Below are 25,218 nucleotides of genomic sequence, written 5' to 3'. Positions count from 1 at the left end.
ATTATAATACAGGAATTAACGCAACTCAATAGCACTGTTTACCACCTTCTTGAGAGCAAAACTAATGCTTAGTGGATTTCTAAATTTTTATTTTAAATTAGTTCATTCAAGAATCACTTACTGAACACTACTTACTTTTTTGATATACACTGACCCATATAAGAAAAGTCAGATTCCATATTTTCCATTTCTAAAAAAAAATTGGTTGAAAAACCCATGATATAAATGGCAAAAAAAAAAAAAAAAAAAGGACATACCACTTGTATTAAACGCCATACAGCACACTGGTTTTTCATGAGCAGGAAAGTGGGCCACAATACCATCACTGTCAGAATCCTCGCTCACAAGCACCTTTACAGAAAGAAAGAAGGCAAATTCTAGTTAAGCTTTACTCACCAATCACTGAGCCTAAAGATATACACAGCTACACTACAACACCCCTGACCAAATAACATGCTTCCACTATACTAGAAGATTATTCTTGTCACTGGAAGGTGAAAATGCCACTTTAGGAATGAGGAAAAGATACAACGTACCCCAGCACATCAATCATATAAACTCTAGAAACAGTTGACTGGCTTTACTGAAAATGACAGAGACAATAATTTCTTAAAGTGGAGGTTTAGGAAAAAAAAAAAAAAAAAAGAGCATAAAATCAGCCATGGAGAGCTTCATCCAAAGAACATACAGTTTCTACTGTGTTATGGCCTGCTGGAAAATGCTTGCTCATGACTAGATCATTATCAGGTCACGATATTCAGATATAAATAATTTGATCTATAAATATTTTTTAAAGATTTTATTTATTTATTTGTGATAGAGAGAGTGCAGGCACAAGCAAGAGGAGCAGAAGGCAGAGGAAGAAGGAGGATCACTGCTGTGCAAGGAGCCTGATGTGGGACTCAATCCCAGGGTCCTGGGATCCTAACCTGAGCTGAAGGCAGATGCTTAACTGACTGAGCCACCCAGGCACCCCTAAATAATTTAGCCTAAAGTACACCAGGAACTAATACTACACGGACAATGTTAATTTTTCTTTCAGTGTGAAAAGTTTTACAAAGGTATAATTCACATACCATAAAAGTTGCCTATTTTATGTTTATAATTCAATGATTTTTACACAATACAGTAACCATTACAACAATCCATTATATAGAAATGTCTGATTTGTCACCCTTTCCTATCTTAATGCCTTTAATTTTTTTGCCTTATTGCTCTGACTCAAACCTGCAATTCAGTAAAGCCACAGATTTATCGACTTTTTAGTTCACAGATCATTATTGCCATCTTAACAATATTTGAGTGTTCAGTTCCATATATTAAGTATAGTCAGACTGTTGTGTAACAGATTTCTAGAACTTTTTCATCTTGAAACACTGAAACTCTATACCAACTAAACACTTATTCTTCCTCCTCCCTCCCTAGCCCTAGGTAACCACCTTTATATTTTCTGTTTCTATGATTTTGAGTATTTTAAAGAGTCAAAATAATGGAGAGAAAAGAGTATTTGCACTTTTGTGACTGGCTAATTTCCCTTAGCAAAATGTCCTCAAGGTTTGTCCTTGTTGTAACATGTCACAAGATTACCCTCTATTTTAAGGCTGTATAATATTATTATATAGTATGCATATATCACATTTTTCTTTATCCATTCACCCAGCAACAGAACATGCTACCATGAATATTATGCAATGAACGTGGATGTGTAAATATCTCTTCGAGATTCTGCTCTGAATTCTTTTGCGTATAAACCCAGAACCCAGAATGCTGGATCATATGATAATTATATTTTTAACTTTCTGAGGATCAATTTTGTTGATCTTTTCAAAGAACTAATTTTAGATTTTCCCCAATACTGCACTGTGTGCTATTTTGTTGCCTTCTGTTTGTATCTTCAGTATTTACTTCATTTGTTTTGCTTGTTTATAATTTGCTCTTCTTTTTCAGATTAGAAGAAGGGAAAAGCAAAGACAGTTTCAGACCATTTTTCTTCCCTACTATAAGCATTTAAAGCTAAAAATTTCCCTCTATGCAAGGGAGTAGCTGCACTTCATAATTTCTGATATGTTCATTTTTTATTTTCATTCCATTCAAAATATTTTCTCATTTCCCTGAGATTCCTTCTCTGACCCATGAGTTATTTATAGGTAGGTGTGTTGTTTTATTTCCAAATATTGGGAGATTTCCATAATTTCATTCTGTTATTGATTTCCATAGTTCACAGGGAACGTACTTTGCATGATTTTAATCCGTTTAAAGCTATTTAGGTTTGTTTTATGGCCAACTATAAGGTCTATCTTGAAAACATTCCAGATGTTCTTGAAAAGAATGCAAATTCTACAGGCTTCGGGGAGGGAATGTTATATTGTGCTGGTTGATAGTGTTAATCAAGTCTTACAAATCTGCATAAATTTTGCCTAGTTTTTCCTATCAATTATTAAGAGCCAAGTATTAAAATCTCAAGCTGTAAACGTTAGCTATAATTTCTCCTTTCAATCTGTTGGATTTTGCTCAATGTTTGCTGGGCTATGCTGTAGGTGTTTACACATATTTGTTTTATCTACCCATTACATTGACCCTCTTGTTATTATGAAATATCTTTCTCTCTGGCAATATTTCTTGACTATTTTGTCTGATATTAATATAGCCACCCCGGTCCCATTATGGTTATATTGTTTGCATGGTACATTTCTTCAATCCTTTTACTTCAACCAATTATGTCTTCGAATCTGAATGACTCTGGTCCAATAATCACTGTCTTTTAACTTGAGTCCATTTATAGTTAATATAATGATGCACATAATTGGATTTCGGTCTGCCATTTTGCTATTTATTTTGTATCAGGTGTTTATTGTACCTCTGATCCTCTTCTTTTGTGTTAATTATTTTTAATGTCAACATTTTAATTCCTCTGTTAATTTTCTGGAGTAATTTTTTAGTGGTTGCTATATAGGTTACAAGGTGCTACCTAGATTACAAGATTGTCCATTAATTACAAACTTAATTGCAATAAACTTTAGCTCCTTGCTCCAATATAGCTGTATTTCCTCCCCATTCCTTTGTGCTATTGTTGTCATATGTATTATCAACTGAGAAACATGTTATAATTATTCCCTAAAACAATTTCTACTTTTTAAAGAAATTAAGGGAAGAGAAAGAAAAATATTTATATATTTCATTTCTTCAAATGTTTTTCTGCCCCTTTCTCACCTCTCTTTCAGAGATTCCAATTACACATATGTTGGTACCCTTGACGTCATCCCAAAGGTCTTATGGCTCTATTTACATTTCACTAACATTTTTCCTCTCTGTTCTACAAATTGGCTCCAAACTGAACTGCAATCTTAGGCTAGCAGAGCTACACGTTATCCCTTACTCATCACCTACCAAGTTTACTACCTTTAATGGAAACATTGCTGGGCTTGGGTTTTAACATACTACTCCAAACCAAGTAAATCCCCTGCCTAGAAGGGAAATGGCTTGTTCACAGACCCACTTTTGCTCTGGTAGAACTATCACACTCACCAAGCTCCTGGTAGATGTGAATAAGAGAAGCCGCAGGCAAAAAGGTCATTTTCTCCTATTACTGTTACCCAAACTCTAGAATCTTTACATGTTTATCATTTCATTCTTAGTTTTTGGTAGATATCCAGAGTCCCCAAATACTAATTTCTGAATATTCTTTCAAGTAATGTACTTATTTTCTAGGGAGAAGATTTGTTTACCTCTTCACCATAACGATAGTCATTCCCCAATAATCAGTAAATTTATACATTCAAATCACCCATTTAATGCATTTTAATAACGTATAAATTTAATGCTTAGTAAATTCATACAACTGCAAACCATTACCACATTCTAGATTTAGAATTCTTCCCTCACCCCAAAAATGTCTTCATATTAACTCTAAGGTAGATCTCTAACCCTAAGCCCCAGGCAATCCCTATGTATATTTTATCTCTTTTGCCTTTTCTAAAAATTTTGAAAATTTTTCATATAAATAGAATAATGCAGGGACACCTGGGTTGCTCAGTCAGTTAAGCATCTGTCTTCGAATCAGGTCATGATCCTGGTGTCCTGGGATCGAGTCCTGCATCAGGCTCCTTGCTAAGCAGGGAGCCTGCTTTTCCCTCTGCCTACCGCTCCCCCTGCTTGTGCTCTCTCTAGACAAATAAATAGATAAAATCTTTATTTAGAAAAAAAAAAGAATCATGCAATTTGCCTTCTATTTTTTTTCACTTATATAAGTTTTATAGTTCAACCATGTTATTTCAGGTATCATTCATTTCTTTATAGTGCTGAGTTGTATTCCACTGTTTGGAGGTATCACAGCGTGTGGGTTCAGCCACCAATTCTTGGCAATTTGGATTATTTCTAGTTGATTACTATTATGCATAGTCTGTTATGAATATCTATGTATACATGTTTTTGTGAACATGCTTTTATTTCTCTTGGGGAGATACCTAGATGTGAATTTGCTCAGTGATATGATAAACATATGCTGAACTTTTAAAGAAACAAACTGTTTTCCAAAATAGCTACATCATTTTATATTTCCACCAGTAAAGTATGGGGTTTCCAATTTCTCCACATCCTTTCCAACACTTTGCATTGTACATCTTTTTAATTATGGACAATCTACTAGAGGCAGAAATCAAAATGATGGTCACCAGGACTGTGGAGACAGGGGGTTGGGGAGTTACAGTATACTGAATCCAGATGATGAAAAAGTTCTAGAAATGGAGAATAGTGATGGTTGTATAACACTGTGAATATACTTATGCCATTGAATTGTAAACTTAAAAATGGCTAAATGTCAAATTTTACGTTATGCATATTTTACCACAATTGGTAGGAAAACATGCATTGTAAGTTATTTTTCTAATCTTCTTTTTAGTTGTTCGATTGACTTTCAAAGTGTTCAGTGAGAAAAATAAGAAAAGGAAAAATAGTCTTATAGAGTGGTCTCCAGGAAATTGTGTTAAACCAAGTTTGTTAAATATACTAAGGGTTTGCTCCGGGATATATGGTATATTCATGTAATTGTAAAATCATCACCACAATCAAATTTAGAACATTTTCATCACAAAAGAAACCTCATGATCATTAACAGTTGCCCCACATTTCCCCATTGTTTCCAAACACCCAGCCGTGGGCAACTATAATCTATTTTCTCTTTCTATTGATTTGCTTTCTCTGGACATTTCATATAATTGGAATCGTACCACATATACTCTTTTGTGACTGGCTTCTTTCACAAAGCATATTATTTTCAGATCCATCCGTATGGTAACATGAATTGGTACTTCATTCTTTTTATTGCTGAAGAATAACACACTGGATGTATACACCGCATTTTATTTATCCATCGACTAATCAGTTGATGTACACTAGGATTACTCCTACTTTTGAGCCATTAAAAATAATGCTGCTATGAACATTCGTGTACATGGACATGTATTTTCATTTCTTTTGGGTCTATCTGGAAGACAAATTGCTAAGTCATATGGTAACTCTTTTCCAAAGCACTGACACAAATTTACATTCCCACCAGCAACGTATAAGGGCTCTCATTTCTACTTATTGGCCCTTTGTATATCTTTTTCAGAAAAATATTTATTTTAATCTTTGTTCATTTTAAAATTAGGTCATCTACCTTTTTATTATTTAGTTGTAGGAGTTCCTTCTATATTCTGGATATCAGCTCCTTATAAAAAATATGATTTCCAAATATTTTCTTCCCTTCAGTGGGTTGTCTTTAAACTTTTCTGATGATGTGATATGTAGCAACAAATTTTAAAATTTTTATGAAATTCAATTTACTCCCCCACTTTTAAAAATATAAGTATTAAGTACTTAAGTATTTCTTATACATATGCTGTTCATCACACAAGATACTATAATTTTTGCTTCAGCCAAATTTAACTTATGAAACTCAATATATCATACATGCTTCTACTTTTACCCCTTCCATTGTTCTTCTCCATTTCTGAAGTTACAAAGCCTAATTTCTTTAGAAAACTTCCTTTAGCCATTCTTTAAGAGTAGATCTGCTAGTGACAAATTTCCCTTAGTTCTCCATTTTATAAGAATGTCTTTACATTCCCTTCATCCTTGAAGGATATTTTTATCAGATATGGAATTCAGGTTTAACAGTTCATTTATTTCACTATCTTAAGATGTTCTACCACTTCATTCATCTTCCATGGATTCTGATGAGAAAACTGCTGCCTATCATATGTTACTGGAGGGAACGTAAATCTGTTCTGTCCCACTGCAAAACAGTTGAGCAGTTTCTTACAAAATTAAATATGCACTTATAAAATCCATCAGTTACACTCTTGTGCATTTAATATAGAGAAATGAAAACTCTACAGAAATCACACAAAACCTTTACATAAATATTCATAGCAGCTTTATTCAATATAGCAAAATGCTAGAAACAACTCAAATATCTTTCAATGAGTGAATGGTTGAACAAATAGATACAGCCATTCACAGGAATACAACAGAGGGATAATAATTAATTACATGCAACAAACTAAAAGAACTTCAAGGACATCATATTTAGTCCAAAAGTCAACTTTAAAATGCTACATACTATATGATTTCACTTATATCCATTCTAGAAATCACAAAATTATAGAGGTAGAGAACATATCAGCAGTTGTCAGGAGAAAAGGATGGGGGTAGGTTGAGGGATGAATATAAATACAAAAAGGTGTGTTGAACAGTCCTCTATCTTAATGGTGGTATTGATTATGGTAATCTACACATGAAAAAGTTATAGAACTATGCACACCAATAAACACACACAAATAAATGCAGGTAAAACAAATACTGAGAGTTGACTAAGGTCTGTAGCATATTTTTTTTTAAGATTTTTTTTTTTGAGAGAGAGAGAGCGAGCGTGCAAGGGGGAGGGGCAGAAGGAGAGGGGGAGAATCTTTTTTCTTTTTTTTTTTTTTTTAAGATCTTATTTGCCAGAAAGAGAGCACGCACACAAATGGGGAGTGGCAGGCAGAGGGAGAAGCAGGCTCCCCACTGAGCAAGGAGCCTGATGCGGGACTCCATCCCAGGACCCCGGGATCATGACCTGAACCGAAGGCAGACGCTTAATCAACTGAGTCACCCAGGCATCCCGAGAGAGGATCTTAAGCAGGCTCCACACCCAGCATGGAGCCCGACACAGGGTTTGATCTCACAACCCTGAGATCATGACCTGAGCCAAAATCAAGGTCAGACACTGAACCAAAGAGCCACACAGGCTCCCCAAGATTTTATTTTTAAGTAATCTCTGCACCCAATGTGGGGCTCAAACACACAACCCTGAGATCAAGAGCTGCAACTCCACTGACTGAGCCAGCCAGGTGCCCCAGGTCTGTGGTATATTAACAGTAACATGCCATTGTCAATTGCCTGGTTTTGATATTGTACTACAGCTATATAAGATGTCATCATTTGGGGGGAAGTTGGAGGAACCTGGGTAAGAGCACATGGATAGATTTCTGCAACTTACTGTGACTCTACGACTATTTCAAAATTAGAAGTTAAAATGTTTAGCACAGAAAGACAATTATATGGTTTCACACATTTATGGAACATAAGAAGTAGGAAGATCAGTAGGAGAAGGAAGGGAAGAATGAAGGAGGGGTAAACAGAAGGGGGAATGAACCATGAGAGACTGTGGACTCTGGGAAACAAACTGAGGGCTTCAGAGGGGAGGGGGGTGGGGGATTGGGATAGGCTGGTGATGGGTATTAAGGAGGGCACATATTGCATGGTGCACTGGGTGTTATACGCAAATAATGAATCATGGAACATTGCATCAAAAACTGGGGATGTACTGTATGGTGACTAATATAACAAAATAAAAATTATATTTAAAAAATGTATAGTACACTGCTTTTGAATTTCCCTCATCCTCTTGGGTGACACATGGTATCTCAGTGTAGTTTCAATTTGTCTTTCTCTTATAACAAGTGAAGTTACGGGTATAGATTGTATAGTATTTGTACACAGATCATCCTCAACTTACGAAGGTGTTACATCCCAATAAACCCATTGTAAATTGAAAATATCTGAAGTCAAAAATGCATTTAATACACCTAACCTAACAGACATCATACTTAGCCTAACCCACCTCAAACATACTCAGAACACTTACATTAGCCTACAGTTGGGCAAAATCATCTAACACAAAGCCTATTTTATAATAAAGTGCTGGGTATCTCATGTAACTTACTGAATACTCTACTGAAAATGATTGTGGGGGTGCAGAACAGTTTTAAGTGTATCTGTTGTTTACCCTCGTGATCACACAGCTGACTAGGAGCTGAGGCTGCCTGCCGCTACCCAGCATCATAAGAGAATACTATACCATATATCACTGAACTACAGAAAGTTCAAAATTCAAAATTCAAAGTACGGTTTCTACTGAATTCATGTCATTTTCATATCATCGTAAAGTTGAAAAACCATTAAGTCAAGACATTTTAAGTCAGGGAAAATCTGTATGTTTTATTTTTTTTCTGTGAAATATTTGACTTTTGCCCATTTCACTATTTTAATTCAACTTTACAAGATTCCCTTTCCTTTCATATATTATAACCCTATATCTCCCTCTCCAACACAATTAGTAGGGAGTACTCTATTTAATGGTACCAATACAGAAGCCATCTAGTAAAAAGGCACATTAATCTTGGGGAACAGCAAAGCCTCATACCACTATGTAAGATTCTTTGTATCGTCTCTTTATGAGCTTCACAAATGTAACAGCCAGATACTTTTGGAAGGATTCTCTCCACTGCCTTATCACCTTGCCTAAAACACCAAATTAATAATAGAAAAGATATCCCAATACAATTGTCCCAAGACATGCACATTTTACTCATCAGTTAACTAAGCAGGCTGAACTTCTTAAGTATATGCAAAAACAACTTGACTATATTAAAATTAATCAAAGCACTTTAATTGATACAAGGTGGATAAGCCTTTACCATGTGAACAAAAAGATAGACAAAACACTTCAGGAGCCATTAAATTATTATGAATAACGCTTGTACCCAGGGAAAGAAATAGCTCAAGTTTATGTCATCATTCTGGAGCATTTTCCTTTGATTAGAGACTTTGCCACACTGCTAACTTCAATTATATAAATGTGTAAAGGCATATTATACCACTTAGCTTATCTTAGCCACAAAATGCTTTTAAATTAAACAAGTAACACAGATTTAAAAATGGACATGAAGTCAATCAAATCCACTCCTCCTTAATGCAGTTACCACACAATGATCCCGTCAACATAAAATCAAACTAATCAATTTAGCATTAAAAAGATGGTGAATCAAATTTTATACGCTGCCACTGTAAACATGAAACTATCTTTATTAAAGGCTCAATGGATTTAAACAGCAAAAGTGAACATAATGTCAGCTTCAGCTCCTGAGATATATATGGAAAAGGAAAAACATTACAGCTAAGGTCAAACATCAGTTGGAAAAGGCTAGAAGTGATAAATCTATGACAATAACCCCTGAAGTCTTTTTAATACAATCCAGCATAACCTAAAAACAGCCCTGTACTCCAACTGAACTACGTATCAGAGACAAAAATGTCTTCTTGACAAAAAACAGATTCACATTAATAAAAGAAAGGAGGACAGTATGATACTCAGGAAATCTGTTGCTTTAAAAACTATTTATAATTCTTTCAAAATGCACATAGCAACTTACATTTATTGAACATGAATTTATATCCTGCTTTATAATAGAATTTTAAAATCAATTAAAATTTCAGAATGTTGTAAGTGGGAATGAAAAGATATGATCTCAACAAATTGGAGAAAAGATAACATTTTTCAGGTTGGCCAACACTTTTTTAACTTCTTTTAACTTTTTAAAAGCTGACAATTCTGTAATTCTTACGTCCTAACAAACTACTTGTTTCAAGTGTTAACAATTCCTTTATCAAGGAAAAATGAACTTCTGCAACTCCACAACCTCCAGTTCATGTCCAGATTCCAAATCTGAGAATTCCATTTTAAAGTTATAAGAAGTTAATAAAGAAGGGGGGGGGCTTGATAACATAAGGCCTAATGCTATGCTTTTTAATACAATTACTTAAAGATTTTTCTTTTACATGTTCCTACACTTAAATATAATAAACAAATTGAGTTATACCTCTATTTCATGAAAAATAATGAGACGACATTTTCTACTTCTAAACAACTGCAAATCTGTCTGTCAACAAATGCTAGATGCTTAACAGACTTACTTACACTCACCAAACTAGACAATGCTGAGGAGGATTGTTACCACGCAGTAAATGTGGGTGGCCTTGGAGGTAAATTAATTAAGAATCAAAGGACAAAAGAAAATATTTTTTACTTTAACACTCATAAAACACTAAGGGTTTAAATATTTAATTCCAGAAAGAAAATTAGTATCTGTCTGTGTCTATCGACTTGAGCTAATTAACACAACTTAAGAAAATTCATTACTGTCAACCGAAAAGTTTGCTAGCAGCACTTCATTAAAAAGAGTTTTAAACAAGAATACAAGCCTGCACTATAATATATTTGGTGAGCCACAAAGTTAACATGGGAGAGGTGGAGAATGATGATTATTCAGATTTCAAATAAAATACAACAGCTAAATTCAATAACCCAGAATTTAAAAGATTTTTTTGTCTTTTAATTGCAGTAGAGTCCATGTGTATTTGAAATGCCATTTGATCTTACTATTAAGGAACTAGTACATGAGTAGTGGTCAAAGAATCTTTTATCAGATATAGAACCATATATACTGGAAGCAGATTTTCTAAAAAGAACATGCAATATTTAGGGTTAATACTTTAAAGACTCAATAGCTTCTAGACATTATGTTCTGAAAACAGTATTAAATATATATTATAGACAAAATTAAAATAATTTCTATTTCACAAATGTTGCTCTACTCCTATCCTATTGTAATAATCAGCTTTAGACTGGATTTTTTGTAGCAACGATCATAAACTATTAGAATTTTACAATTACCTCCTTTCAGAAACGTATTTTAAAATTCAAGACTATTGATACAAAAGAAAATAATTTTTATGGGTGCATGGGGGGAGAAAAGAAAACCCAAAGTGTTTCTCGCCAACAAGATTTACATTATGTCACATATATTTCCGTGTTTATAATCACTCCTTCTAAATGTTTCTGCATTATCTGAAGATACAGGATTTGATAATATGCATTACCACGTATGTATTCTAATATACACATTGCAACTTTGTGAATTTTTTCATATTTATAAAAAAATGTGTAATAAAATTTGATATTATTTACATTATTGTCACTTGTAACCATCATATTTAGTCAATAATTTTTTAAATTCACCCAAAATGTGGAAGGTCCTATTGATTGCTTCTATGAGCAAGTCTCTACCATAAAAATCAATTATTAAAGGGCGCATGGGTGGTTCAGTTAGGCGTCAGTCTTCAGCTCAAGTCATGATCTTGGGGTCCTGGGATTGAGCCCTGCATCAGGCTCCCTGCCTGCTTTTCCCTCTCACTTGGAGCCTCCCCCCAACTCATATGCTCTCTCTCTCTCAAATGAATAAATAAAATCTTTTTTAAAAATCAATTATTAATCTTCTAATATAGGTTATAACAAGCACCATTTAAAAAAAACAGTATTATGAACAGAACAGTATAAAGAGATATGTAATTATTTATTTGCTAACAAATGTCCTGATGAAGAGATAACAAGAACTCCTTAGAACCTCAATTTTACCTTTAGGCTCGAAACATTAATAATGCTTAAAATAACAGGTTTTAACATGTTACTCATCATTTCTTGAAAAAAAAAATTCTAACCTGAAATAACCTCAATTTCTAGAATTTCAAATTAATAATCTCCAAGGCCAAGTGTACTTGGCTGTTCTTGATCACAAAGATATTCTTAGTCACCCCATGCTTTGCAGAAAAAGGACATTACCTGCATTAGAAGTTCTTACCTGGCCCTCTCCAACTGTTTCAGTGTCAATTACTGTGATGATGCCTGGAACCAAAGGACTCCGCCTTGAATTACTATGGAGGGCAACATCGTCTTCTGTCACACCTGAAGGCAGTGTGCCTGTCAGCTGAGTCACCACTTTCCCGACCATTGTCAGACCAGTTTTCAATGTCTATACAATGAAATGTAAAATATATGACTTCACATCAGTATTTGGATTCTAAACAGAAATATGCATTTTGTTAATTCTCTTACCTTTTAAATTCCTTATTCTCTTACAAGCCTACATGTAGCAGTGAACTGTCACAGAAATTCAGTCTGACTTTTCATATGATCTTAAATTTTAATTAGAAAATCAGTATTAATTTGAGTGTATGCTATCAGTAGAATCCCAAAAGTCAGCATAGTGAGAATAAAGCCATAAGTAAAATCATTAAAGAGCTTTGTTTCACAGGAGGGAACAATTGTATTTTTATAAAAAGTATTTCTTCTCTCCCCTCTTCTTAATGCATATAACAATGGCAAGATTTCATTCTTTCTGATGGCTGAGTAATATCCCATTGTGTTTATATACATCTTCTTTATCCATTCATCAGTCTATGGACATATGGACTCTTTCCATAATATGGCTATTGTTGATAGTGCTGCTATAAACACTGGAGTGTGTGTGCCCCTTCAATCAGCATTTTTGTATCCTCTGGGTAAAAACCTAGTAGTGCAATTGCTGGATGATAGGATAGTTCTATTTTTAACTTGTTGAGGAAACTCCATACTGTTTTCTACAGTGGTTGTACCAGTTCACATTCTCACCAACAGCCTAAGAGGGTTCCCCTTTCTCCACATCTTCACCAACATCTGTTATTTTTTGAAATATTATAGATCTAATTTTAAATCTATTTTTTAGCATGAAAAAGAGTGACCAATGGTAGAATGCCATTCTACCAATAGTAGAATGAAAAAGACTATGCCTCCAAAGTAAATCTATAATATGCTGTTATGTAATATTGTGCATCAAGATACCTATTCCTATGCCACAGCCACACATCACAGGTGGGCCAAACAAGAGCCCCACCTGTGCCCCTACCACAGTAGGTGGGCAGACATATGCAGCTCACACAGGAGACACCCCTTGAGCTCCTGGCACTGGTACAGTCAGTTAAGCATCTGACTCTTGGTTTCAGGTCAGGTCATGATCTTAGGGTCGTGGGATCGAGCCCTCCCTTGGGCTCTGCACTCAGCACAGAGTCTGCTTGAGACTCTCTCCCTCTCCTCTGTCAAAAACAACAAAAAACGATCAGAGGATCTGAATAGACATTTTTCCAAAGAAGATATACAGATGGCAAACAGACATGAAAAGATGTTCAACATCACTAACTGGCAGGGAAATGCAAATCAAAACCACAATGAGTTATCACTGCACACCTATTAGAATGACTATTACTAAAAAAAAAAGAAAGAAAGAAAGAAAGAAAGAAAGAAAGAAAGAAAGAAAGAAAGAAAGAAAGAACGAACAAGTGCTGGAGAGGATGCGGGGAAAAGGGAACCCTTGTTAGCTGTTGGTAGGAATGTAAACTGCCACTACGGAAAACAGTGTGGAGATTCTTCAAAAAATTAAGAATTGATCTACCACATGATCCAGCTATTCTACTTTGGGGTATTTACTCAAAGAATAGGAAAACAAGAATTCAAAAAGATATGTACACCCCTATGTTCACTGCAGCATTACTTACAGTAGCCAAGATAGGAAACAACATAAGTGTCCACTGATAGATGAACAGATAAAGAGGATGTGTAATATATATATATATATACACACACACACACACACACACACACACACACATATATAACAGAATACTACCTTAGCTACATAGAAGAATGAAATACTGCTGTTTGTGATAACATGGATGGACCTTGAGGGTATCAGGCTAAGTGAGATAAGTCAGATGGAAAAAGATAAATATGATTGGATTTCATTTATATGTGGAATCTAAAAAAACAAACAAAAGAATATAAAAACAAACTCACAGAGAATGGATTGATGGTTACCAGAGGGGAAGGTGATTGGGAGGTGGGAAAAATGGGTGAAGGCAGTCAATTTGATAGTGATGAATGGTGACTAGACTTTTGGTGGTAATCATTTAGTAGTACATACAGATGTCAAATTATAATGTACACATAAAATTTATATGTTACATACCAATTTTACCTCAATTAAAAAAAAAGATTTGGCTTGTGGAAATACAGTCTCCATCCAAGATAACAATTACTAGATGAATAAAACATCACAAAAGATTAGCTAAGAAGGTTCTTTTTTCTCTGGTAACAGAAAATAATTCAATGAAATGCTTCTAATATACTACTTCAACTAAAGACAACTTAAGATGTTTTATAATTACATTTTAGTTCCATTTCATTCAAAGCAAATAGATAAAACTAACTCAAGTGAGTTTTTTCTTTTATGTGAATCTTATTATCTGGTTACTGCTATTTGCATTAACAAACAATAATGTTAAAGTAATGGGTTTTTGTGGGATTTTTTTTTTTTTTGTCCCACAAAGAGAAAAAAAACTAAAAGAGAAAAGCACGTGATTCATAAATATTGAAAAAATATTTAACAAGTGGAGAGTGAAAATAAGTAGTCTAGATGACATGGACATATCAAAAATTATGTGGAATACACACATTCAGAAATAATTTTCTCCGATTTTCAAATTGTGAGAAAAAGTTTTTATTAAAATGCTGCTAATTAATCTTTAATGAAATGACTCTCTCTTTTCAGAATAATCATGGAGAATATGCTCACTATATTCTGGCATATGCTATAGCTAAATTTTAAAATGAAAATTATTATATACATGGTATTTCAAATATTGTTTCATAAAAGGTAAGCAAAGAAGGTACTTCATAAAGGCCTAAATGTGATTTAGGCAACAATTAGATTGGAATTAAAATAAAGAAATATATTTTCCAAGGAAAGTTTCCATTAAAATACCATATAACTAATACTAGTTATATATGTATTTTACTGTAGCTATGTCCCGTGGAATCTTTACTGTGCACTTGTCAAGGCTCTTAACATAAATGATCTCTACAGATTTCCTAGAACACCTCAGGTTTATAGAAAAGAAAACTAAGGTTACAGAAGTTAAGCAAAACGGCAGCTCAAACAGCTAACCAATGACAAAGCCAGAATTCAAAACTAGAACTGTCTATCTCCAAAGCCTGATTTCAACCACCATCCAGTACTGCCTTCTATTCTATTCCTGTTACTACTTGTGACCTCACACTTCATGAATTCTGAACACAGACGTATCCCGGGGGTGGGGTGGGGGGAATGAAGACTATAATAGTGTGTCCTAATAAATACTTAAATAAAATGACCATCAAAGCCATTTGCTGAACTCAAGCAAAAAGATATAACTTACTGCTGACTGAAACCATGAAAAAGCCACAAATCAATTGTAACTCTTTTGTTTAGCGCTAAAAACTCAGACTGCAGTGATTATAAAACACGTTAGCATTCCTCAATTAGCAGCCAAACATTTGTTTCAATAATTCACAAGCAATGACTTACACAAAGTCTGTTACAGCGTTGTCAAGAAAGGCTCTGAAGGACCAACAAAATCAGGCACCACTGTGTATTGACGTCAAAGCTGGCTAGGAAGCCTGATTAACCTCTGCAATGCCTCAGCGGCTGGACGTCCGTCATCAATGCCAATGGAGATGCTCCCACTTAAACAGAGCTCTCCCTTTATCAAAGGAATTCGCCTTTTAGGTTTAAAGTCTGGTTGTATATCCTCCCCATCTGCCCTTGAGCCTATTATTTCATCCTTTATACCAATGAACAGGAATAAAACTAAAAGAACTGGAGCACACAAAGTGGGAAGAAGCGTCCCAAAGAGACCACAAGATAAAAGGAAAAGTCAACATAAGAGAACTAGGAAAAAAACTCCAGAAAGGGGGAAAACAGAGTAGTATATTTCACAGTCAAAGGCTCATATCACATGAAGAGTTATTGATAATTCTCACACACACCAAGAAAACTTACAACTACCATTTTATTAGTGGACAAAAATAAAATCTAGACCCAAAACTTAACAGTCATCAAATCTGCCTTTGTCTAGTAAGTGACAAGACAGTGCTATTACAGCTCATTAACTTTCAGAATAAGGTAGAATGCAGGGGGTGAAAGGGGTACTGGAAGTTTTCTGCATCAGTAAAGACCTTTGATTCTAGAAGAAATTTGTTTCCATGTTACACTCAAACACATTGATGAGAATAAGTGTCCAGAAGAAATATATAATATTATTCAATAGTGTTCACCTACCATGTTTAGATACCTAAATCACCTCAGAGTAGTCTTTGGATTAGAGTTTAGCCAAAAGAGCCTGTACATACTTGATGATTCCCTCAACATACCAAAAAGGATGAAGATTCAGTAAAAATTAGAAATAAAAAAATCTAATTTGGCCAAATGGAGAATATTATATTAGACTGAGTGTCTTCACAGTCTGAGGTAGCTAAAAAGTTTATTATATTTTGGACAAATCTTAACAAGAGTTATTCACAGAACTAAATTTTATCTTGTAGGAGAGCTGAATGTAACAAATACGTCAGATAGTCCACTCTGACCAAAAATTCAAATGAGCGTGGTACTTATTCTGTTCTGTGCAGACAGATTTGCCAAAGGGTCACTAGTCATCTTTAACGTTTCTCAGGCCATATCAGTTGTCTTTCCTGTCCATTAGTGCTAATGGTGCTGCTCTCACAGAAGCTGTTAGTTGTCATTAAGAAGTTATCAGATAACCAGAGAAAAAAGGAGGTATTTTTATTAAATCAATTTACCACACTGGGGTTAAAACACATTAAAAGGAAAAATCAAATAGGACAGATATATGGTAATTAGGAAATACAGACCAAGATTTTATAAATGTATCAAAATAATCCAATTTGAATTATTTAAGTAATAAACTTTTCCCCTTAGCACTGCCACAGAGAATTCATCACCATTATATTTTAAGGAAAGCCACATAAACTATTTGGAAAAGCAAAGGGAAGAATCGAAAAGTATAAAGATTAATTTTAAGTGCTATTTGAAAATCCAGAAACTGTAAAAAAAGGTTATTTCCTCTAAGGAGATTCAAGTACATATGCAATTAATATATTTGTACTTAAAACTATATGGTAAGACAAAAAATAAGAATAAAAACTCAATTAATCCTTCTATATAACAAAGTGGTTAACCTCTATGAAGTCATATAAGCAGCTGTCATCAGTGAGAAAAAAATATTAATGATTACCCTTTCAGAAAAAGTGATTTAACAAGCAAAATGTATATTTTAAGGTTAGTATTTTCTTAAAAAGCACATACTACATGGCTTTTTAAATATTTTTCATGTTATATCCCAAAAAATACATTACCTAGAAATGATAAAAATGGTAAGAAATAATAAGAAATTTTATTTTCTATTTTCAATAATGGCAGGCTAGGTAAATCAGGTCAATCCTACCAATGAAAACAAGTAAGGTAACTGGGGAGATTTTTTTTTTTCAACTCTGCTTAAAGGTACTAAATATGTAACAAGATAGTAAAGAGTTACTACATCTGAATCCAAGAGAACAAGAAAATCTAGACATGTGAGTGGGTAGTTAGGCCTAGATGCATCTGATGGTTCTAGAGGCTTCTAAGAGACTGAGTGGTGCTTTTGATAGACTTGTGGTGCTGGGTGGTCATGTCCAAGAGGGTCTACGTGGTGACTTTCCCTCTACGTTTTTGGCTAAGCCACAAAGAAATATACAATAGAAATAAGAGTAAACCTGTAGTAATCAGGATCTCACAGCTATTTCAGGTGAGCTTTATTTAAATAATTTATGTAACTCAATCCTTGAAATTGGAATTAGAGGATCCAAGATTGATAGTGACACAGAATTCTGGTATCTCAAACTCAAAATTGTTTCTAAAGATTTTTAAAATAAATTCAGGCAAAGAAGGAGTCAAGGCATCATTAGTGAGAATCAGCAAAAATAACAAACAATAAAAATACCCCCAAAAGAAGCCAGATACTGGTGTTATTGGAAACAGACTTTAAAATAACCACATTTACTACATTTAAACAATTTGGTATTTTGAGAAAAAAACTGAATTCCAGAGAATCAGAAACTATCACTATTTACTAAAAGATTTTATCAATGCATATATGTTTGATTATATCAAACCCTTTTTGTATACATATTAAGATAATCATATAATTGTTCTCCTATATTCTGTTCACGTAGCAAATTATATTCATTGATTTTGAGTAAGAAGCCAGCCCATATTGGAATTATCCCACTGTATTGTGACATTATTCTTACAATATGCTGTTTAATTTTTTTCTGCTAGTATTTTGTTTAGGATTTTTCAGGATTTTTCATATTCATGAGTAAGACAGGACTATAGTTTTCCTTTTTCATTATGCTCTTGTCAAGTTTCAGTATCAAATTGGTCCTGAATGATAAAACAAGATTAGGCACTATATGACTCTTTTATTCTACGGAAGAGTCTTTGTAATATTGTCATTGTTCACTCTTAAACGTTAGCATTCTCTGAAGAAGGTTTCTAGGTCTGAAGATCTATAGATGAGATTGTTCTTTTCATAGTAAACTTTTACATTCCCTTATACAGAAAAGTACAGGAATTATAAGTGTACATCATGATGAATTTTCACAAGTGAATACGCTAATATAATACATAATGTAATAGTAACAAAGACAAAAATACATTTATAATTACACTACTTAATTACAGAAGTCATTCTGATGTACTTGCCATGGAAAACCGGAACTGCTTTTTCAGAAGGCTAATTTACGCACACAATTTCTTTTATCTAATAACTTTGTAGGAGAAATTATCATTTGGGAGGTAAAATCATCGCAACTTTCCAATCTTTCCTATATAATATACCCACATCTTGGAAGTGAAATGAAGGATCATTCCATTTCTGGCAAAATTTTGGGAAAGTAACTAAGTATTAAACACTAACACTAAATACCAAAATAATTTAATATTTTAAAAGAAATCTTAAAATATTCATCCTAACACAGGACTCCATAAGTACATAAACATTACATAAGAAAAATGTTTTCAAAAATATTTCATGGCATGGGGCACCTGGGTGGCTCAGTCATTTACGCATCTACCTTCCGCTCAGGTCTAGATCTCAAAGTCCTGGGATCGAGCCCCACATCAGGCTCTCTGCTCACTGGGGAGCCTGCTTCTCCCTCTGCTTCTGCTTTCTCTCTCTCTCTCTCTCAAATAAATAAAATCTTTTAAAAAAATATTTCATATAAGTTACACATAGGTTAAAAAAAAAAGCAGTATGTAGGGGTGCCTGGGTGGTACAGTCAGTTAAGCATCTGACTCTTGGTTTCGGGTCAGGTCATGATCCTATTAGGGTCATAGGATCGAGCCCCACCTCGGGCTCTACACTCAGCATGGAGTCTGGTTGAGACTCTCTCCCTCTCCTCTGTCCTTCCCCCCTCAAATAAAGAAATCTTTAAAAAAAAAAAAAGGCAGTGTATAATATATGATTGGATTTAACTATCCAGTAAGTCCAAAAATGTATCACGAAATAGGTGACTTTACAGATGGCTAACAAACACATGGAAAGATGCTCAACATCACCCATCATCAGGGAAATAAAAATCAAAACTATGATGAGATACCACCTCACACCTGTTAGAATGGCTAAAATTAACAACACAGGAAACAACACATGTTGGTGAGGATGCAGAGAAAAGGGAACCCTCTTAACACTGTTGGTGGGAATGCAAACTGGTACTGCCATTCTGGAAAACAGTACAGCCATTCCTCAAAAAGTTAAAAATAGAACTACCCTTTGACCCAGCAATTGCACTACTAGGTATTTACCCAAAGATACAAAAATACTGATTTGAAGGGGCATGTGCACCCAGATGTTTATAGCAGCAGCATCAACAACAGCCAAATTATGGAAAGAGCCCAAATGTCCATTAACTAATGAATGGATAAAGAAGATGTGGAATATATGCACAACGGAATATTATTCAGCCATAAAAAAGACTAAATCTTGCCGTTTGCAGTGAGGTGGATGGAACTAGACAGCGTTATGCTAAGTGAAATAAGTCAGTCAGAGAAAGACAAATACCATATGACTTCACTCATTTGTTGAATTTAAGAAACAAAACAAATGAACACAGGCAAAGAAAAGAAAGAGAAGCAAACCAAGAAACACACTCTTAACTATAGAGAACAAACTGAGGGTTACTGGAGAGGATGTGGGAGGAGATGGGCTAAATAGGTGATGGGTATTAAGGAGGGCACTTATGATGAGCATTGGGTGTTGTGTATGGGTGATGAATCACTAAATTCTACAGCTGAAACTCATGTTGCACTGTATGTTAGCTAACTGGAATTTAAATAAAAACACGGCAAAAAAAAAAAAAAGAAAGAAATGGGTGACTTTTTTATGTCCGTGGTTTTATTTTTCCTTCATTTTGTAAATTTATAAACAGGAGCATGAATAAGCATTAAAATCAGACAAAAGCAAGTATACAAAAATTAAATATTAACTACTTTATTCAAGAGTTAATGGCAGAATTTTATCAATTGCTGGAGCTAACAATGATTTTCAACACCAATTTTATTAGGGACCAATTGCCTATTGGAAATTGATGGGATTAAAGTGTTGTCATTGCCATCATTTTTGAGAGTTTAAATATGGCAGACATGAACTCATCCCTCACAGTTCTCAATATGTGGCGTAGAAAACTGGGGAGTTCACACTTGTTCTTTTCAAAGCATATTAAGTCTAGCCTCATCCTAGCATGTCCACATTCAGCTAACAGTTAAACAGCAAAACGGTTACTGCGTGAAGCAGGTCACTTTCCCTTTATGTAGGCACACAAACACGTGATAGCAAAGCAGAGCTGGAAAGTTGTCCTCTATCCCATAAACCGAAAATTATTCAAGTGATAATACAATGAGCTATCCCAATGAAAGTATACGGCCCAGATAAATCTAAAAGGAATCCAATACTTGAGAACTAAATCTCATTGGTATATTTTGTGGATCTATTCTAAACTAACTGAATAACACTGATGCTGGCTAATTACTGTCTCAGATTTCTCTTCTTTGAAATGACCATCATAATTCTTGCTTACACAATGGATAAAAGTAAGCAATTTTTATGAAGATTTTAAATCTAAAATACACAGTGCTGTAAGCATAAAGACGTTCAGCATTTCCTTTCTGAGTAAAAAATATGTAACGCTTCTTTCATCAAACCTAGGAACACATTCTAAAGCCCATCATGTAAGCACTTGTGATCAATCTTGAAGTATTTTTGTATTTGTTTTACATAAAACAGTGTGACCTTTCATTCCCTCCCTGTGGTTTGCTTTAAACTGTTGTTCTTTTCTGAACAGTTGTGCTTTTTATTACATGCTGTCATTTAGATTCACTATGTCATCCCTATTATTAGAATTGTTTTGTTGTATACTTCACAATTCAAAAGGATAGTGATTATAAGAATACCTTATAATCAGCATAAAGTTTACGAGCCATCATCGAAATCAACCCTCGCACACACACAGAAAGAACTCACTTGACAAACATGCAGGGGGGCAGCCCTGTGACATGAAAGAGTCTTTGAATGTGCCAGGGGTTTGACTCAAGTTTTCTTAAGGAACAATATTCTTTTTATGTCAAGAAGATTCATAAGTGTTCAAGATATAAAAGGATGTCAGTATAGGTAGAATGATGCAAATCACAGAAAAAGAACCCAGAAGTCTGTGCTGACAACATACAAAGCTTCTTTCAAAAGCATTATTTATTAGATAAAAGACTCTAATCGAACTAACAGACTTAAATATTTAAAACTGGATGAATACAAACCCTATAATCATTGCAACAGAAAATGATATATTATTTATGAACCTTAAGAGATTAAATACCTAATCCTTTAGTCAGCGATCCTCATGAGTGGCAAAATAATTCTGACTTACTTAAGTTTATTCCGCATTTGTGAATGAAAAGGGAAGGGATCATTTCAGTACAACTCAGGAGAGAAACCCGATAGTTACTCCACAAAATCACAGCTCCCAGGGACTACTCGATACTCACTTTAGCAGCACTAATGACTGTGGCAGTGTAAGACTGAATGTTGTCTCCACAGGCTCCACCACGGGACTGATGACATCGAATCAGCTGGAAAAAGAGAGAGAGAGGGAAGCCAGAGAGTCATTTCTATTAAACTGTTTAACTCTCCAGGCTATTAGGACAGAGCTTATTTACCATGCAGAATGATGGCGGTGGGTGGGAATGTTTGTACAAGTGTTTCAGACAAACAGCTAAAAGCTCTGCTGAGACACTTTCCCCCCTTTTATAATCTACTGGTGCCACTCAGGCAGTTTCATGCTCAAATACAATTTTTAATTACAAGATGAATAGTCTTTAAGAATTCATAAACTCCGAAATGGTAGTATTTGGGATCTGGCAGCCTTTCCACAAATAAATTTTATAACATAATCAAAGGACTTAGACTTGACTTCCTAACATTAAACATTTAACATGCTAGCAAATTGGAGGCTGTGTCCTCCTAATTCCTACATAAAGACTGTAAAAGAAAAAAAAGAAGACAAAAGAATTTGTCATATTTCCATTTTCAATTAAGTCAGTAGAAAAGTGGCACAAATTATGCATAAATCAACCAAGACACACATAGTAGCTGTCCACGTCAGAGGGCTTACTAGTATTACCATTAGAATGAAAAAGACATTGCCCTTACTCATGACTGACATAAATAAATCAACCTGTCAATTTTCAAAGTGAATCACTAGTCTGACATGCACAACTGTCTCATGTGCTAAGCAACAGACCAGGATTAAATTCTCCACTCCTCTTATACGTCCTAAATTTGGGTTTTCTTAAAAAAAAAATTAAAAAAAACCTCATCAGCCAAATTTTTACATTTAAAATTTTTAAAAAAGAAAATGACAATAGTAGAGTATTAGTACAGCTCCACATTGTGTTATGAATTATTTTAAAGACCTACAGAATTCAGATAGAATCTACCTCTTCCAAAACATAAAAACAAAAAATGCTTATATAATTTAAAACATGATCATTTGATAAACATTAATACATAAACTTTTTGTTCTTTTATTCTAAAATAAAAATTTTCGTGGCACCTGGGTGGCTCAGTCAGTTAAGTGTCTGCCTTCAGCTCGGGTCATGATCTCAGGGTCCTGGGATCAAGCCCCACATCAGGCTCCCCGCTCAGTGGGGAGTCTGCTTCTCCCTCTAACCCTTCCTCCTCTCATGTTCTCCTCACTTTCTCTCTCTCAAATAAATAAGTAAATAAATAATCTTAAAAAAAAAAAAGAAAAAAGAAAATCAAAATTTTCTTCATCACTGACACTGTATTAAAAATCCCTCAAAACAATAATAATGTTAAAATGGAATGTCTTTAAAAGTTTGATACATGATGTCAAGCTGGCACATTAAGCAGATTTCAAGGTCAGTAGTGAGGAATTTTCCAAATGACAGGTGATCGCAAATGTGGTTTCACATAGGGGAAAACAAGAGAGTTTGAAAGTGATCATTTTAACTAATAGAAAGTATCCCTCTCACTCATTCACTCACTCACTCATTCGTTAGTACATAAACACATATTCGAAGAATTATGAAAGTTATCCCTCTGCTGCCTCCTGCCGCATGTGCAAGGAAAAACATTATCTTAGAAATACTACCATTTTTTCTCTGCTTCAGGAATAATCAGGAATAAATATATGAAAGCAAGCAATACTATCACTTTTTCAATTCAACTAAAACTGGGTCAGCATTTCTACACAAACATAACTAAGTCCGAAATTTTTGTTTAAAACTTTAGGCTCATTGGAAATTACATTTGCATCTCAATTCATCAAAATTAAAGATAAATCAGAAATTTCTGTAGTGCAAACCTCTATAAAATGGACTAATTTCCAGAAAATATAAGTTAAAAAGGCAATATACAAAAGAGCACATGTGTTATGGTATCTTTTGGAAATAAAGGGAAATATATATAACATAATGAAATATATAAGTATGTAAATAAAACATACATATAAAAAATAATTAAAAAATTATTTAAGGGGCACCTGGGTGGCTCAGTCAATTAAGCATCAGACTCTTGGTTTCAGCTCGGCTCATGATCTCAGGGTCCTGAGATCAAGCCCCACATCAGGCTCTGTTCTCAGCATGGAGTCTGCTTGTCCCTCTCCCTCCATTCCTCCCCCTTCTCTCTCTCCCTCTCTCTCTCTCATAAATAAATAAAATCTTAAGAAATTATATACCAAATGAAAACTGTAAAAACAATAAAGGAAAGCAGAAAGGGAGAGATAAAGGACAAACTAATCAAAATAATATATGAACACAGTATTTGACTGCATAGCTTCAGTTTTGGGCAGTGATAGGAATGGACATAAAGAAAATCCTGAACTCTTTTTATTTGGTTTGACATTTATAGTGGTGTGAGCAAGCAATTCTGCGATTACTTTTTCCATTATAGGATTCAACGAATGAAGTAAATGTGCTGATATCAGAGTCTCCCATGCAAAACAAGGGACATATAAATAGGAGATAGAGGATGAAAGGAAAGAATCCTATGGAAATACCAATGTGTACTCTTCATTTCCAAAATATGTGTGTCGGTGCACAAGTATGTGTGTATATGTATATTTGCCGATTTATGTACATATAAAAGTAAATGCATGTATGTAATATTCAGCGTTTCCAAACTTTGTCCACCGAAAGTGTCTAGAAGCCCCACAACAATGAGCACATCTACTGGACAAAGCTTAGTATCTAAAGCCATGGCCCATTAAAAGGACAATTATCATATGGTTTCACTCATTTATGGAACATAAGAAGTAGGAAGATCGGTAGAAGAAAGGGAAGAAGAAAGGGGGGTAAACAGAAGGGGGAATGAACCATGAGAGACTATGGACTCTGGGAAACAAACTGAGGGCTTCAGAGGGGAGGGGAGTGGGGGATTGGGATAGACTGGTGATGGGTGGTAAGGAGGGCACGTATTGCATGGTGCACTGGGTGTTACACGCAAGTAATGAATCATGGAACTTTACATCAAAAACTAGGGATGTACTGTATGGTGACTAACATAATATAATAAAAAATATTATTAAATTTAAAAAAAAAA

General features: G+C 34.5%; 1 protein-coding gene across 1 annotated transcript in view; it reads right to left on the bottom strand.

The window, feature by feature from the left end:
• BCAS3 (BCAS3 microtubule associated cell migration factor) overlaps positions 1 to 25,218 on the bottom strand; it is a 621,209-nt gene that overhangs the window by 431,889 nt on the left and 164,102 nt on the right. Inside the window, exons 11-13 of the mRNA XM_034640661.1 lie at positions 22,143 to 22,226; positions 12,000 to 12,170; positions 258 to 351 (exon numbers count right to left, since the gene is read on the bottom strand). Coding sequence (XP_034496552.1) covers positions 258 to 351; positions 12,000 to 12,170; positions 22,143 to 22,226 — 349 coding nt within the window. The remainder of the gene's footprint in view (positions 1 to 257; positions 352 to 11,999; positions 12,171 to 22,142; positions 22,227 to 25,218) is intronic.

Source organism: Ailuropoda melanoleuca, chromosome 13 (assembly GCF_002007445.2).
Source record: "Ailuropoda melanoleuca isolate Jingjing chromosome 13, ASM200744v2, whole genome shotgun sequence".
In the NCBI taxonomy this organism is placed as follows: Eukaryota; Metazoa; Chordata; class Mammalia; order Carnivora; family Ursidae; genus Ailuropoda; species Ailuropoda melanoleuca.
The sequence above is the reverse complement of the archived record's forward strand: the minus strand, read 5'-3'. Positions and strand labels throughout refer to the sequence as shown.